General features: G+C 43.9%; 1 protein-coding gene across 1 annotated transcript in view; it reads right to left on the bottom strand.

Moving 5' to 3' along the window:
- The window catches only part of NMBR (neuromedin B receptor), a 330,758-nt gene that overhangs the window by 15,413 nt on the left and 299,278 nt on the right, over positions 1-16,067 (bottom strand). The window contains exon 2 of the mRNA XM_086925416.1: positions 13,512-13,860. Within this exon, the coding sequence (XP_086781542.1) occupies positions 13,512-13,860 (349 nt within the window). The remainder of the gene's footprint in view (positions 1-13,511; positions 13,861-16,067) is intronic.

The raw sequence follows: 16,067 nt of genomic DNA on the forward strand, positions 1-16,067 counted from the left end.
AATTGGAAATGTCTTTCCTGAAATTGGGATTTGCTGCTTTTTATGCTTCAACCTGGCCTTCCTTGCACGTTTTTTCTGCCTTTTTGTGGGTTTTATGGAGGGTGAAATCTCAAAGGCGTTCTGTGTTGTTTGCATTGGTATTACTGAAATGTCTACTTGGTCATCGAGTTCCGCTTGCTCGTGATTTCCTTTGCCTTCACTGTCTAGGCTTATGTTTACGTTGTTACGTGTTATAGGTACCTTGGTGTCAGTCCCATTTACAATTTCCGTATTCTGTTTTTTGTTACTTGTTAATTTTGTTGATTTTACTGCCCCTAAAATGTCCATCAAAATATTGGGGAGACTTGCCAGTTTCTCTATTATTTTCCCACATCCGCAGTCGGGGTGTTGTTTATCTTTATTTCTTTGTTGGTCCGAAGTTCCCATTTGTTTTAATAGGGACGTAATCAAATCCATTTTGGAATTAATGCTGGATATGTGTGTGGCGATGAGGTTTATAAGGTCTATTTGTACATCCATTTTGTCTGATTGAAAGTTCATTGCCTTTATTGCTCGATCTAATGAGCCTAGCAAAGACTGGCTCCACTGCATGCTGGGGGGTGATTTACTACAATTGCCTAATTCCCCTGGTACATGATCTATGATGCTGACTGATGATATTGTTATTGGTGCTGACGAGTTCAGCTGGATTGCTTTCGGCACTGGGGTAATGCTGCCATCTACTGTTGTCCTATGTGGATCGGTGCTGGGTTGGTGTATTCGTGGGGTTGATGCCGCCATTCCCCGCCTGCTCTGTTGTGCTCCTGGATGGTCGTCTGGTGGCGTGCAGTTCCTTTTAGTTTCTTTTTTTTGTGTGATAATTTCCATAATTTCAAGTAGATTTGCATCATTGGATAGAGAGAAAGAGTTTAGCCAAGGGTCTGCCTCTGCTACTCTCTGCTTTTGCAAATCGCTTAATTTTAAAGGACCTTCCTTGGAGTCGTCCCTAAATTCCATTTCATTTAAGTTTCCTCCAGGGTTTGAACTTCTGGGCTGTTTTTTCTGTTTTAGTTGTGCCTCCATATGTTCCACGTTGGTTCCCTTAGTTCCCTTGTTTTGGTCACTTTTGTTCATTTCCCTTGTGGTTACGATACAATTACTCTGATGGACCTGCGCTGTTACGGTAACAAGGTTACTCACTGGCTGATCCGACATTGAGTTCATAAAAATTTGCTTTCCGTCTTCAGGGATTGCTGGAGCATTTTGTCTGTCTAGGAGGATAGGGCTTGGGAGGTTGGTGGCCTCTGCTGTAGGAGCATAGATTGCTGCCATTGGGTCTTTTAAGAAGAAGAATTTTTGAATCCCGTGTTTCCTGTCTGGACTCACTAATGTTATGTGTGGAGTGGATACTGAAGCTAGTCTCACTCTTACTTTTGAATCCACTCCCTTCAGGCTTATGTTCGGGGCTGCTTCAAAGGACTTCTTTGTTTTGACTTTTTTTGATCTTTTAGTTGTCGTCGTTTGTCTGATTTTCCCCGATCTCATAGTTCTGGGTTCCTCAGAGCTACTTCTATTATGTGTTTGCCACTACCCTACTGGGCCCTGCTTTTTCTCCTACCGGGCTTGCTACTGCTCCCGCCCTGCTGTCCCAACTTGGTCACTAGGTCACAGTTTGTTAATGAGTGTTCTGAGCCTGCCTCCTCGCCACCAGCGTGCGAGGGCCCGAGCCTCTTACCTCTATTACTACCAGTCTACTGGTGCTCTGCGCGTTTTTTTTTGGGTTTTTTTGGCTCCTTCTGCTGTAAAGTGCCGATGAAGCAGCTCAATGACACCGAAGATGCAGGTGTGCTGCAGGAGGCTTGTATTGTTTATGCCAAGCTGTTAGCTCACCTCCCCCTGATAGACTAGGCACAGAAAATACATACAAAGGCCGACAAGTTGGGCCATTGCAGGCCTGTCTGATTTGATTCGACACCACACCTACACCCATTTTATCCATACACAACCTGGTCCGTGCCTTGGTCGATACCCAGCAGGCTATTAACAGGGAGTTTCATGATTTCTATGCTCTTCTCTATACAGTCCCACCTTTCCTAGTTCCTGAGGTTGTTGCTGCATTCTTACGGCAGACAACACTACCAAAAGTGCTGCCGGGTGAGACGGAAACTTTAAGTGCACCCATATTGTAGAGAGAGACATGTGGTGCCATTATGAAGCTCACCAGGAACAAAACACTGGGATTGACTGAACTCCTAATAGAAGTTTACTCCACATGTGCCTCTAAGTTAGTGCTGTACTTAGAAAAGCTATATAATTCCTCTTTAGAGGAAGGTTTGCTTCCTCCCTCTACTAGAGAGGCAGTGATGACATCGCTGCTGAAGCCTGGTAAACCGCCTACAGAACTGACTTTGTACCAACCCCTTCCCCTCTTAAATACAGAATATAACATTTTGAGTAAGAGGCTTGCCCGCAGACTTCTCCTATTGCTCCCAAAGTTATTGCATGGGAATCAATGTGGCTTTGTACCCCGTCACAATACATCACTAAACATACGTCGGCTGTTCCATGTTATGACCGCATCCCGTGATCATTACCCATTTGCAGGTTGCATCTCATTAGTGTTCACCAAGCCTTTGACAGCTTGGGGTGGGACATTATGATGGCAGCGCTAGCCTGATATAGAATCCCGCAGGCATACATTCAATGTATGTGGGCCCTACGGCCAGAGTTAGGAAGGACAGGACCTCACATTTCAGACACGTATCAGGCTGCCCGTGGGACTGGACAGGGTTGCCCCTTTTTGCCTGTTTTATTTGTCCTGGTGATAGAACCTCTAGCACAGCATATTCATCAGGAATCTGGTGGGTGGGGTATGCCGGTATGTCCAGCGGTGCACTCTGTGTCCTTGTACACAGATGACATGATCTTTTACATTTTAAATGTATAGGCATTTATATAGCGCACTACTTACCCGTAGGGTCCCAAGGCGCTTCGACCGCTGCGAAACCCTTCCTGGCTTCCCTGAGAGATGGTCCCTTAATGGGTATCTCCAGGGTGAGACCAGACATCCCCGGCGGTCTGGTGGGGCCGTTAGTGAAGATGAGGCAAGCGAATGCCCAGAGTTGCCGAGTGTGATCGCTGATCAGAGTGGGCACCGAGGCGAGAGAATTATCGAGTCCGCTAACCCTGGTCCAGAAACCTGCCGCGCCGGGAATCGAACCCTGGTCCCGGGCCGTCCTCTGCTCTCGGGTCTGCCGCCTCTAACCAGTGAGCCACACATTTTAGACCTCCCTATCAGGTTACAGGGCATACTCCACTAACTGGCATCCTTCGGGGTACTTTGTGGCCTTCGTATCAACATCAAAAAATTCTGTGCTTTTCAATTTGTTGACAATCCCATTGCACTGGCTTTGCGATTTGGCACGGAAGTTCTACCACTCTAAGGCCCTGAAATAATGGATGGAAGGCTGGAGCCTTTTAGATGTCGGGCACAGCCGGAATGTCATAATGCAAGAATATACTTTTTATTCACAACCCCTCACATTGTATTCCAACCTTAACAGATTCCTCTGCCCTCCTCAATATGATGCATGCCACACACTTGGGGAAGACGATTTCTGATCATAGTCCTGTTGAAATAATATTATCTTGGAGGCAGGTGCCTACCCAGATACCCACCTGGTGTCTGCAGCTGGCCCTCCTATAGGATGTAGTTTTTAAAGAGACACTCGCTCTTGCTATTGACATCTATTTTCCCAAGAACAATGGTATGGCCTCTTCTCTGTTATTGGAGTGGGAGACCTTTAAATTCGTAGTTCATGGGTACTCCATCAGTGCGGTTGTGGTAGCTAGGTAGGATGTTGTGCGATACATTACACAACTGGAGAGAAGGTTGAGCCCACTGGAAACGAAGCAGCTCAATGACACCGAAGATGCAGGTGTGCTGCAGGAGGCTTGTATTGTTTATGCCGAGCTGTTAGCTCACCTCCCCCTGATAGACTAGGCACAGAAAATACATACAAAGGCCGACAAGTTGGGCCATTGCAGGCCTGTCTGATTTGATTCGACACCACACCTACACCCATTTTATCCATACACAACCTGGTCCGTGCCTTGGTCGATACCCAGCAGGCTATTAACAGGGCGTTTCATGATTTCTATGCTCTTCTCTATACAGTCCCACCTTTCCTGGATCCTGAGGTTGTTGCTGCATTCTTAAGGCAGACAACACTACCAAAAGTGCTGCCGGGTGAGACGGAAACTTTAAGTGCACCCATATTGTAGAGAGAGACATGTGGTGCCTTTATGAAGCTCACCAGGAACAAAACACTGGGATTGAATGAACTCCTAATAGAAGTTTACTCCACATGTGCCTCTAAGTTAGTGCTGTACTTAGAAAAGCTATATAATTCCTCTTTAGAGGAAGGTTTGCTTCCTCCCTCTACTAGAGAGGCAGTGATGACATCGCTGCTGAAGCCTGGTAAACCGCCTACAGAACTGACTTTGTACCAACCCCTTCCCCTCTTAAATACAGAATATAACATTTTAAGTAAGAGGCTTGCCCGCAGACTTTTCCTATTGCTCCCCAAGTTATTGCATGGGAATCAATGTGGCTTTGTACCCCGTCACAATAAATCACTAAACATACGTCGGCTGTTCCATGTTATGACCGCATCCCGTGATCATTACCCATTTGCAGGTTGCATCTCATTAGATGTTCACCAAGCCTTTGACAGCTTGGGGTGGGACATTATGATGGCAGCGCTAGCCTGATATAGAATCCCGCAGGCATACATTCAATGTATGTGGGCCCTACGGCCAGAGTTAGGAGGGCAGAACCTCACATTTCAGACACGTATCAGGCTGCCCGTGGGACTAGACAGGGTTGCCCCTTTTTGCCTGTTTTATTTGTCCTGGTGATAGAACCTCTAGCACAGCATATTCATCAGGAATCTGGTGGGTGGGGTATGCCGGTAGGTCCGCGGTGTACCCTGTGTCCTTGTACACAGATGACATGATCTTTTACATTTTGGACCTCCCTATCAGGTTACAGGGCATACTCCACTAACTGGCATCCTTTGGGGTACTTTGTGGCCTTCGTATCAACATCAACAAATTCTGTGCTATTCAATTTGTTGACAATCCCATTGAACTGGCTTTGCGATTTGGCACGGAAGTTCTACCTGTTGCTGCTCACACTTTCCACTACTTTGGAATTCCTATCTATCGGGATATGAAGGATTTGCTTGAAGGTAACCTTGTGAGGGTGATCAGTTCACTTAAATCGCAAATTACTTTTGAGGTCACTCAGTCCCTGTTGGTCGTGGGCCATCTGGCCCTGAAGCAGATGGTTATGTTGCTGCACCACCTGTATTATTTTGTGAACCTTCCTATGGTTGTGCTGGCTTGGGTGTTCCCATTACTGAATACTTTGTTTGGGGAACCCGCCTGGAGTCCTGGGTGCTGCAAGGTGGGCCTTACTAAATTGCAGCTTCTCACAACAGAGGGGGGCCTGGGAGACCCAGACTTTAAGGCTTCCTGCATAGTGGGGCAATAACAATGGATGTTTTATTGGCTAGCTGGTCACAATTAGTCAGAGATAGGTTACATACCAGCCCAAATCGACCATGGTCAACTTCATAGATTGATATGCCCCCATGTGACACCCTCCACAATCATGTCCTCTCCTGCTTCAGGTAGCCCCAGCCTACTGGAAACTAGTGATGAGGTGCACTGTGATCACCTCACAGTTTGCACCAAATATTCCTCTCTGGAGTATCCCTACATCCTCAAGGAATTTTTACAGTGTGCTGTCTAGGTCCATTGGAACAGAAAGGGGTGCTGACAGTGAGATCGTTATTTCAGGATGGTCCACTAAGGTCACACACTGATTTCGTGCACACATATTAGGCTCCCCGAGACATTATTTTTGACACATGTCAGCATAGACCGGAACGTGAGGCAGCATTGTAACCCAGAAGGAGAGAACGCTCACGCATGAATTGCTTTAGGCAGTGCACACCATGAGGAATGGGAGGTATCTTATTCAATGGCTCTATCACAGGCTTTGGGTGCATCTGGAGGTGTTGCTGATTTCTTTAAAACAGACTTGGGAAACAGACCTCATTCAGGAAATCCTGGATGAAGACTGGGCATGTATACTTGAATATCCCAAACACGTCTCCTGCAATTCTAGACTTAAATTGATCCAGTTTTCAATTCTTCACAGTGCGTATCTAACACCACAAAGACTCTCTAAGATGTTCCCCACCATCTACTCCAGATGCCCAAGTTGTAAGTCTACAGAGGCCGACCTCTTATATATGCTATTGACTTTTCCAGGTTTATCCACGTAATGGGCTGGGGTAGCATTAGCCTTATCAAACGTTACAGGGTTGGCACAATGGGGTACACCAGCACAGTGTCTTCTTGGCCTCCATCCAATGCCATAAGGTTCCAAGGTAGCATTGTGCTTTACGGATTTGGCCTTACTATTGGCGAAGAGGCTCATAACACGACAATGAAAATCCTTGACAGCCCCAAGGTTAGACAAATGGCAGGACGAGGTGTACCACTGGGAACTTGCATAGAGTTTCGCTCTTCATCAAGAGTAGCATCGTAGCCACTGAAAAAAGCCCATCTTCCTGATGCTCTTTTAGAGCGGTGTAAAGTGCAAAACATGGCACCAGATTGTCTCTTGCACATACTTTACAGCAATTCCCAAAGCAGATGCTGCTTCGTTGGCAACCCTCATTACACCCAGTGAGTATGTCAACAATGCTGTGGGTTCTAGTTGATGATTACGGATGGTGGCTTGGTTAGTTCCCCTCTCTCCCTTGTCTGTTCAGGTGTAGGGTCTTCTTAGCCTCCCCTCACATGCTTATATCACTTCTGTATCCCTTCTTGCATGTTGATGCATATTTGGGTTTCCTAGATTAGGTGATGTCGTCAATGGATTGGGAGGTAGGCAGAATAATGTATATCGTTCTTTAGTTTGCAGTACAATGACATAGTCTGTAACATATATGACTTGACTGGGGCTCTATTTAACATAATTTGCTTTATCATTGTTAATCATGTCAGTCACTGCTGTAAGTACTGTCATGTCTTAACATAAATGCAATAAGGTTTGTGTTAAAAAAAAGTCTCCCATTATTAAATATTGCCTTCAGTCATGAAGATATTATAGTACTTTTATATTCTTGATCCGTGTGAAACCAAACAAAACCAGCTCTGCAGTAACGCAGGCGTTATAGCACACTCAGATGCACTGGGAGTCTCGGGTGGGAACCCTATGATGAAGCATGCCATTAATTAGTGTTAGTGGGTGAGTGTTCTTTTTAAAACCTAGTGGGTTTCCCTAACCATCTGAGTGAGGGGCGCCATAGGATCTAGGACTTTGGTAGCAGGCTCTCTTTCAGTGTTTGTTGTTTTTCTGGGGTGCTACCTTGAGATGGAACTTCTTGCCTTCCCAAATCGCCAGTCTGTTTCTCTTCCTAAACCCTTGCGGAATATCAGAACAAATGATAACATACTGCAGTTATTGTAAACTAGAGAAGAGAAGCCCTTTCCTGATCCTTCCAGTTTCTGTCACTGCCGCCTACATTATATCAATTAAGTCATGTCACTAAAAGGGGTCAGCATCGCACAATCTCTGAGCAATAGAACCAGACGAATGACTTCTAGGCCACTCACAATTTTCATACATTATACCTCTAAAGTCTAACGTGCTGTCCTCGTGGAATGTATGATGTTACTTAGCATGCCATTACTTAGCATGCTTTTTTACGACGTTTTTACTTCGCAAATGCCTTTAATTAGCAGTATTTTATAACGCATGCCATTACTTCGCAAATTCATTGAAAACCATTAAAGTGGCATTACTTAGCAGTACAATACTTTGCAGGTTTTTACTACGCATACATATTCTTTCTAACATTTTTTTCACTACACACCAACACTACCCTCCACGCCCCCTACACTTCCCTAAACCCTAAAACACTACTCTACACTACACATACACTACAACACTGTCCTAAACCCTAAAACACTGCCACCTACACTACACATATACTACAACACTACCCTAAACCCTAAAACACTACCCCCTACACTACACATATACTACAACACTACCCTAAACCCTAAAACACTACCCTACACTACACATACACTACAACACTACCCTAAACCCTCAAACACTACACATACACTACAACACTACCCTAAGCCCTAAAACACTACCCCCTACACTACACATACACTACAACACTACCCTAAACCCTAAAACACTACCCCCTACGCTACACATACACTTCAACACTACACTAAACCCTAAAACACTACCCTACACTACATGTACAGGACAACACTACCCTAAACCCTAATACACTACCCCCTATACTACACATACACTACAACACTACCCTAAACCCTAAAAAACTACCCCCTACACTACACATACACTACACCACAACCCTGTAACCTAAAACACTACCCTACACTACACATACACTACAACACTACCCTAAACCCTAAAATACTACCCCCTACACTACACATACACTACAACACTACCCTAAACCATAAAACACTACCCTACACCACACATACAACACTACTCTAACCCCTAAAACTCTACCCCCTACACTACACATACACTACAACACTACCCTAAACACTAAGACACTACCCCCTACACTACACGTACACTACAACACTACCCTAACTACACTGCCTCACTTACCTCTCTCTCCTCGTGGTCCCTCTCTTCACCTTCAACCATGGATCCACTCTTCTCCTGCTCTTCATGTTGCACGTCGTGGTGGATAGTCTGCAAATAATTTAATTTGCGAAGTAACGGCATATGCAAAGTAAAGGCATGCTAAGTAGAAGCATGCGTAGTAATGGACTATGAGAAGTAAAAGTTGCTAAGTAAAAGAATAGCAAAGTAAAAGTTGCTAAGTACTCGTTGTTTCCCGTCCTCGTGCATGTTTATAAGCTGCAGTCGACAGAAAAATGGAAAGTACCAGGAATCAATTTGAAGAAAATGTTCACAAAAAGAAAGAAGACGGACTGTCTGCAAATTATGTTCTATTGGTACAGCTCATTCAGCCTGAAATTGCCCGGGGCACTAATGCACACTTATGGTCCCCAGCAGCTGTTTACGCAATGTCCATGTCTTGATCTAAAAGCATTAGTTCTGCGAAAAGCAGAGGCGCTACTGTATCTCTCTAGGGACAGAGTATCAATAAAAGCCTCAGGTTAAACAGTGCCCCTGTCTGTAGAAACAGTTTGATCATTCACGCAAAAGCCAGGGTTGAAAAAAATACAAAACTCTTTTAGCGAGCGGATCCCTGTGAGTTTGATAATTAAAGAAAACACATCTTTAGTTCATTTACTTCATTGTAACTTATACTGTCAGTTTTATTCTGAAAATAAGATATACTTTTTGAAATAGTGAACATATCAACGCTGCTCAAACTCTGATGTGGGGGCAGCAGAGGGACAGAGGTTCTGTAGAGGTGCGGGAGGAGGTGACAACAAAGTCCCATTTACAATTGCAGTTTTATTTTAGTGAGTTTTTGGAGGGAAATGAAAGAATTATCTAGAGAATCACACCTCTTAATTATAAACAAACGTAGTGAACCTAAGTAAAATTCATTTGTCCAATAAAGCACTTTGCCCAAAAAGAATCACAATTCTGATGAGCGGAGTTAGCTGCTGTGGAATTTTTTCATCAGTGGAGTTCTGAATTGCCGCCAGTAGGATGGAATTGCCCCAGTTACATTTTATGGTGAAGGGGAGGAGTTGTAGTCATTCATGGGCAATGCACAGCAGATCAACGGATGATTATCTTCTACCTCAGACATTTGATGTGTGTGTGTTCACATACCTCTCACTGTCTCCCTTCCTGAAAACACATGCAACTTTGCTGCGGTCAAAGGCAGGGATAAGTGGGTTTCCAGTGAGGCACCCTAGCAGGTTGGATAGGGGTGTAGGATAAGTGGTTCTCCAAGGGAGAATATTATCATTGTGAAGAGTACATCAACATCATCTGTCTTCAGGTGAAATATTCTGCACGCTTTGCCTTAGCACTTCAGGAAATGTACAACTGTTGTAGATTTCATAAAGTACCTCAGAGATCTTTTGTGAATCTCTAAATTTGTTCCAAGATTCTACTCAAGAAGAGCAGATCCCTAAAGTTTAGCCATGGCCCTTTTCGAATTAGGTCATCAATGTTCCGTATAACAAACGGTCTGATGTGTGAATGGTACGACAACTTACAACAATCATGGCTTGCTGAGCTGCTGCAGATCACCCAACACACCAGGTGGAAACCCAAAGGCAGGTCCCTGGGAATCAGGACCCCAGGCGATAGAATGCACTGAACCTAGAGCTGAGGGCAGATTTAAACAAGCATTTACAATGCAATGGTCTCGGCATTATTAAAGGTAGAGCTATTGGCATTGCTCATGACATTTTGATTCATTTTTTTTAAACATAAATAAATGGTATTGTCATTCACAATGGCAATAGGTGAGCATTAGAGAGTAGTAGAGAGTAGTCGCGGACACAGAGTCACTCACACAGAAAGCCACAGAGACTTGGATATTAATAAGGAATGCAACACCTTCAAAACAAAGGTCTAAAGCACATGCCGTCAGTTCTGCTTAAAGTTACCTGGTTTTCATGGATAGTTGCACCTTTCTCCTGGAAGATTCTGCTTCCTTGCACCCTGTGCTTTGTCGTTTCTTTGTTGTATTATTGTTTTATTCCACCTCTCTTTGTGGTTTCTATTCCCTCCTTCTTGTATAGTCCCTCTCTCATTCTCACACTCCCTCCTTGCTCCAGCATCTCACTAAAGACACACTGTATAGAGATGAAACCAATAGTGTCCATTTTCTTACGTCTTTCCTCCCACCTCACTCCTAATTTGTGTCTCAAAAAGGCACCAACTGTTGGCACGGAATACAAAGCACCAAAACAGAGAGAGTCAAAGGAAATTAATTCTACGTTTATTACAAAAGCTTATGGGGAAGTGGGCTTTTCTGAACGGTTATGTACTGTTTACATGAGTGATTGGCATTTTCCTTTAGCATCAACGCCAGCAGTTCTATATAGCTTTCCCTGACTAAGTCATAGACATCAATAAAAAAAATCAGGCCTTTAGCAGCTAGGTCCCGGCTGCATTAGCCTCTGGCTGTAAAGTGTAATTCCCTGTGTTTATGCCATGCTAAAACCACATGAGGAACCCAAGGATAACAAAGGTTGGGAGCGAGGAACAAACCCTAGCCCGAAGCCAGCTCTAAACCCCAACTGCCTTTTGGTAATTACAATCCAAACACCCCCAGACTCTACTTCAATCCAATCCCAAGTTTTAAAAATACACGATTTGTTAGTTCTTTCTTAACAATTAACAATGCCATATGCTGTCTTTTTTTAACTTAAGGTTTCCTGTGACAACGCATAGTTTTTTTCAGGATGTAGTGGTGAGAGGCACTAATGAAGGGAGAAACGATGTACATATCCAAGCAGGATCAGTGAACTTACTTCCACTTTGCAATGTCAGAAATTCACAGTATTGCATATTACAGGAGACTTTAAATGTAATTTCACTATTGAAAAAAAAATAGAGGAATTTATAATGAAAATGACTGTCAAAATAGGGCCGGTTTGTTAATAGTTTCACTTTTAAAGTGTTCCGAATTGGTTTAAGCTGTAATAATGAGGATAATAATAATTTGTATTTAAATATCTGTTACTGTTACTAAATTTAATAGTACTCGGTTGCCCAAATCCGAGGGATGGAAGCAGTGTCTGCCTTGCCAGGATTGGCCCTTGTGGCATAAATAGCACAGCATATCCCAGTGGCCAGAATTTTACTCGCTATTTATTTATTTATTTTGGAATTTTATAAAGCGCTTAGTTACGCTCACCGGCGTGTCCCTGCGCTAGAATTGCTTTCGTGAGGGAGGAGAATAGGGGAAAAAGAACTAGGGCAGTGCTCGGCGGAACAGATGCTAAGTCATCTCATTTATTTATACGGCACTTAAAACTGACGTTTTTTCCCAATTCGAATTGCTATAAATAACAGGCATTAATGTTGATCATTTAATTGTTAGTCACTGTATCCCCATCCAAAGGATGAAATGCAGAGTCGTCCCTGCCAGGATCCGTACCTCACGTTCAGGTAATACTAGTTGAAGGATCTTTAAACAATTAAAATATGCATTACTCTAGACACAGCGGCGTCCTCGCCCCTTTCTTCCATATGGAAAAAAAAACAAGTACTATGACGTGAATGGAAGACGATATTTTATGCTTTGCAAAATAAATAAATCTCCTGCGAGCTCGGCTTTCGAATTGGTGGAGGGTTGCGGATGCGTGGGTGGAGCACAGGGTGGTAAAAGGGGGAGGAGAGCAGGGGAGGTCCTGTGAGTCAGAGTGACAAACAGAGTGGCAGAAGCAAGACAAGCAGCGCAAATTATTTGGCAATTGAATTAAAACGAGAACGGGAGCAGGCTTCTTGTGATTGTCTCAGCATTGTGAAAACAAGACAGGGTAGAAACAAAAAAATGTGGATTACCTAAGGAGAGCTGCGGGCGGGGGGGGATTGGGGGCGGGGGGGGGAGCGGGACTAAGGAGAGCTGCGGAGGGAGGGGGGACGAGCGGAGCAGCTGTGGAAATCACCACCGTCTTTCTCCGAGGCAAAGCAGAAATGCCTCGGAGAAAGCATGGTGATTTTTCGCATTCGGGGGCGTGTTTTTTGCGCCCTGAGTGACAGACGACGTCACAGGGCTAAAGAATGCAAAAAACCACGCCCCCAAATCCGAAAAAGACGGGGCATGTTTTGAGTGACTCCCTTCTCTTCCAATGGCTGGCCTCTGTTTAGGAAGCCAGCCAATGGAAGCGAATGGAGCTGAGAGGCGGGTCTAAACTGCCCTACTATACAACATAAGATCTCTGTACATCCGGTTTTGCCTTCGGCAAACCGGATATACCTCGACCTAAAAAGGTACTTTCAGGAAACAGGTGCATGTCAGAATATTGTCAGCAAAAACATTGTCTGACACAAAGATATTGCACCTTAAATATCATTTACAAAAATGTTGTTCCATTGATGTAAAATCCATTTTCGCTCCACAAGGGAATATTTTTGGGAGGGAATATTTCGGACTGAATAGTTGTGTCAGGATATTTTGCCTACAATATTCTGGTACCATACCATTGGAACCCCTAACAAGTGAACTATCCAATCTCCATTTTGATTGAACTCCTTCAGAGAACAGAAGGTCGCTTTAAAAAAAATAGCAGACAAGAGTTCTAAGCTGTACCTGAGTTGTATTTTCAACGACTTCTTCAAACCTTAATCAAACACAACAGTTTGCAGAAGTAATGAAAGAGTGGCACTCATCACTTAAGGAAAGAACTAAATTAATAAAAACAACTTTAGTAAGACTCTTTCTTCTCTGGTATATGGTTATTTATGGACAACAGCACACAGAAGGTATAATAACAATCTAGCGTACCTGTCTCTTAGAATGTTCACTGTACTCCCCTGGAATATTATGCGCACTCTTGATTAGGGTCCTCGCAATGTGGTAGTAGTAGACACTGATGATGGTGAGTGGGATAAGGTAATAGACGAGGAAGATCATTACGGAGTGGATCTTCGGGTGCATCTCATCAGTCTGAGGATAAGGTATGCATGCTGTGAAGCTGACGTTATCAGTATCGTTGATATGCGCCACTTCGGCAAACACTGCTTCAGGGACTGCCAGTAGCATGGCGATGACCCAGATGGCCATGGCTTTAATGCAGGTCCAGAGCACAGCACTGGAGGTTTGGATATCCATAGGATTTACAATTGCCTTGTGCCTACAGGGAAAGTAAATGAAAGGAAAAATTAAATTTTTTAGCATTGGCTACATGATAACTTTAGGATTGCAACAAATTTCAATGAACAGAATGCTACAAAATAGTTTAATTGTTTTCCACCAGGAGTCTTAACAGAAATGCAACTATTCTGGCTATGCCCATAACAATTTTTCTTCCTTTTTTTCTCACTCTTATGTATCACTCTCTCTCACACAGAGATTTGCACAGATTGCAGTGTGTTTAAAACTAAGTCCAGCATTGTGGGCCCTAAGAAGCGTTCTTAAAATGAATCCATTTTTTTTTTACTAACAGATCCTGACAACTGCTCCAGTTCTGTACACTGATTTGCGATTCATACAAATGTGATTGGCTACGTTCGCCTCCATTTTGTTCTCAGACATGAAGAGCAGAAGAGTGGGGATTTCATGGAAGTGGACAGCCGACAAATTAACAGGAAGAGCTGAGCCAGAGCCGGGCAAAGGATCTCGCTAGTTTCTTAGAGCCTGTGCACCAGCCAAGCCCTGAAAATATTTGCTATGTAAATAATACAACAAATATCACATAAAATATGGTAAATTCTCATCAAAATTCAAAAAAGTGTTTTTCTTTAACATGTGGAAGCTTTTAAATTAACAAGGCACATTATAGCAATTCACTTAGAAGTACTCATTCAAAGTGATAGTTTTGAATAACTGGTAGTCCTAGCTCACTATTTGAAAGTGGTTTCATACGCAATAATGCAGAAAAAGAGTTTGGTGAAATAAAGTATTTGCTTAAGATCCCAAATTTAAGCGAGGAAGCCGCGATGCATCAGGGCTTTCTGCTTTCACTTTGTACAAATCAGCCATGAAATGGGTCTCTATTGCCTTTCCTTTTACCAAAACTTTGTTTTTACCGCTCAGTTTATTTTCAGCAGTTTTTAAATACAGCATCATCTTGATCTAAAGGATTAGTTCATTGCATGAGCACCAGTTGCAGGAAGCTGGCTCTGCATATACAATACCAAAGTAAGGTTTAGTGTGCACAGAGTCCAGTTGATCCCCAGAGGTATAGCAGAGGCTAAATTAGATAATCTCTAACAGCTCTATTTGTGGTAGTACTGATGGCACAAACTCAGAAACAGAATCCAGACCAATTATGTAAATATAAAAAGGTATACTTAGGTTTTATTTCTAGAACCAAGCAGAACTTAGCACAGGTAGGCAAAATACATATGGCCGAGATACCCGCCACCCCCTCTCAACACAATCCCCAAGAATTGGGAAACCGGAAACAGTTTTTGAACTTTTGGAAGGCGGGAAGGGAGTCACCCTTCCCGGCCGTATTTATTAAAATATGAAACAAAAGAAAACATTAAAATAACAGTTTCATATAATGTACAATTTCATTTCCACATTACGATGTTTGGCTAACCTTAACAGATCTCTAATACAAAGGTTCTCCTAGCCGAACTAACATCCTACAAAACATTTGACTTGAAATTGTACATCCTAACGTTTAAGGGCCAACGGCAAGGTCGTAACCGGTGTCAGATCCCTAAACCAGAAATACCCCCCTCACTTGTGAGAGGAGCGACCGCACAGAGGCGTACCTCAAGTGCATCTACCAATTTCCCTTTGTACTTGACGGGGGCCCCAATAAACTCGACGCCATTTAACGGTCGTTCGAGGACTCGTGTGAGGTGTCTAAAAAGGTAGCGTAAACCCCCTCCCGCACCCCACACAACTTACCCATCTGCCGTCGCAGATGTCCTGGCCCCGGGAAATTCCCCAGGAGGGGCCGTAGCCCCTCCTATCCAGGAAGGGGCCTTGACCACCTTTCCTTTTCTTCCGGCGGCCTCTCCTTAGACAGGACCGCCTCCCCGTTGAGGGGCCAATTGGCCACCTCCCCCGCGCGCTCCCATCCGTAATGGGTGACGCCCCCTCATAGGGATCTTCGAATTACTGCTCACCGATCATGACCTTACCGCCACAGGCCGGATAGTTGACCGGCTATCCGGACCCCCCACAACACTCCTGCCTAAAGGCCATTTCATAAAGTCTTTAGCCAGGCTATCAGGTCTCCTATGAGTAACTCGTTCCCCATCCGGGACAAATGAACACCATCCCCCGAATACATACTGTCCCCTTTAATACAACCATGCGAAATAGAATGCAGTGTACTTGAACGGAACAGTCTACTCACTTTATTATTAATCTTCCTTACTG

This window comes from Lissotriton vulgaris, chromosome 6 (genome assembly GCF_964263255.1).
Source record: "Lissotriton vulgaris chromosome 6, aLisVul1.2, whole genome shotgun sequence".
Taxonomy (NCBI): domain Eukaryota; kingdom Metazoa; phylum Chordata; class Amphibia; order Caudata; family Salamandridae; genus Lissotriton; species Lissotriton vulgaris.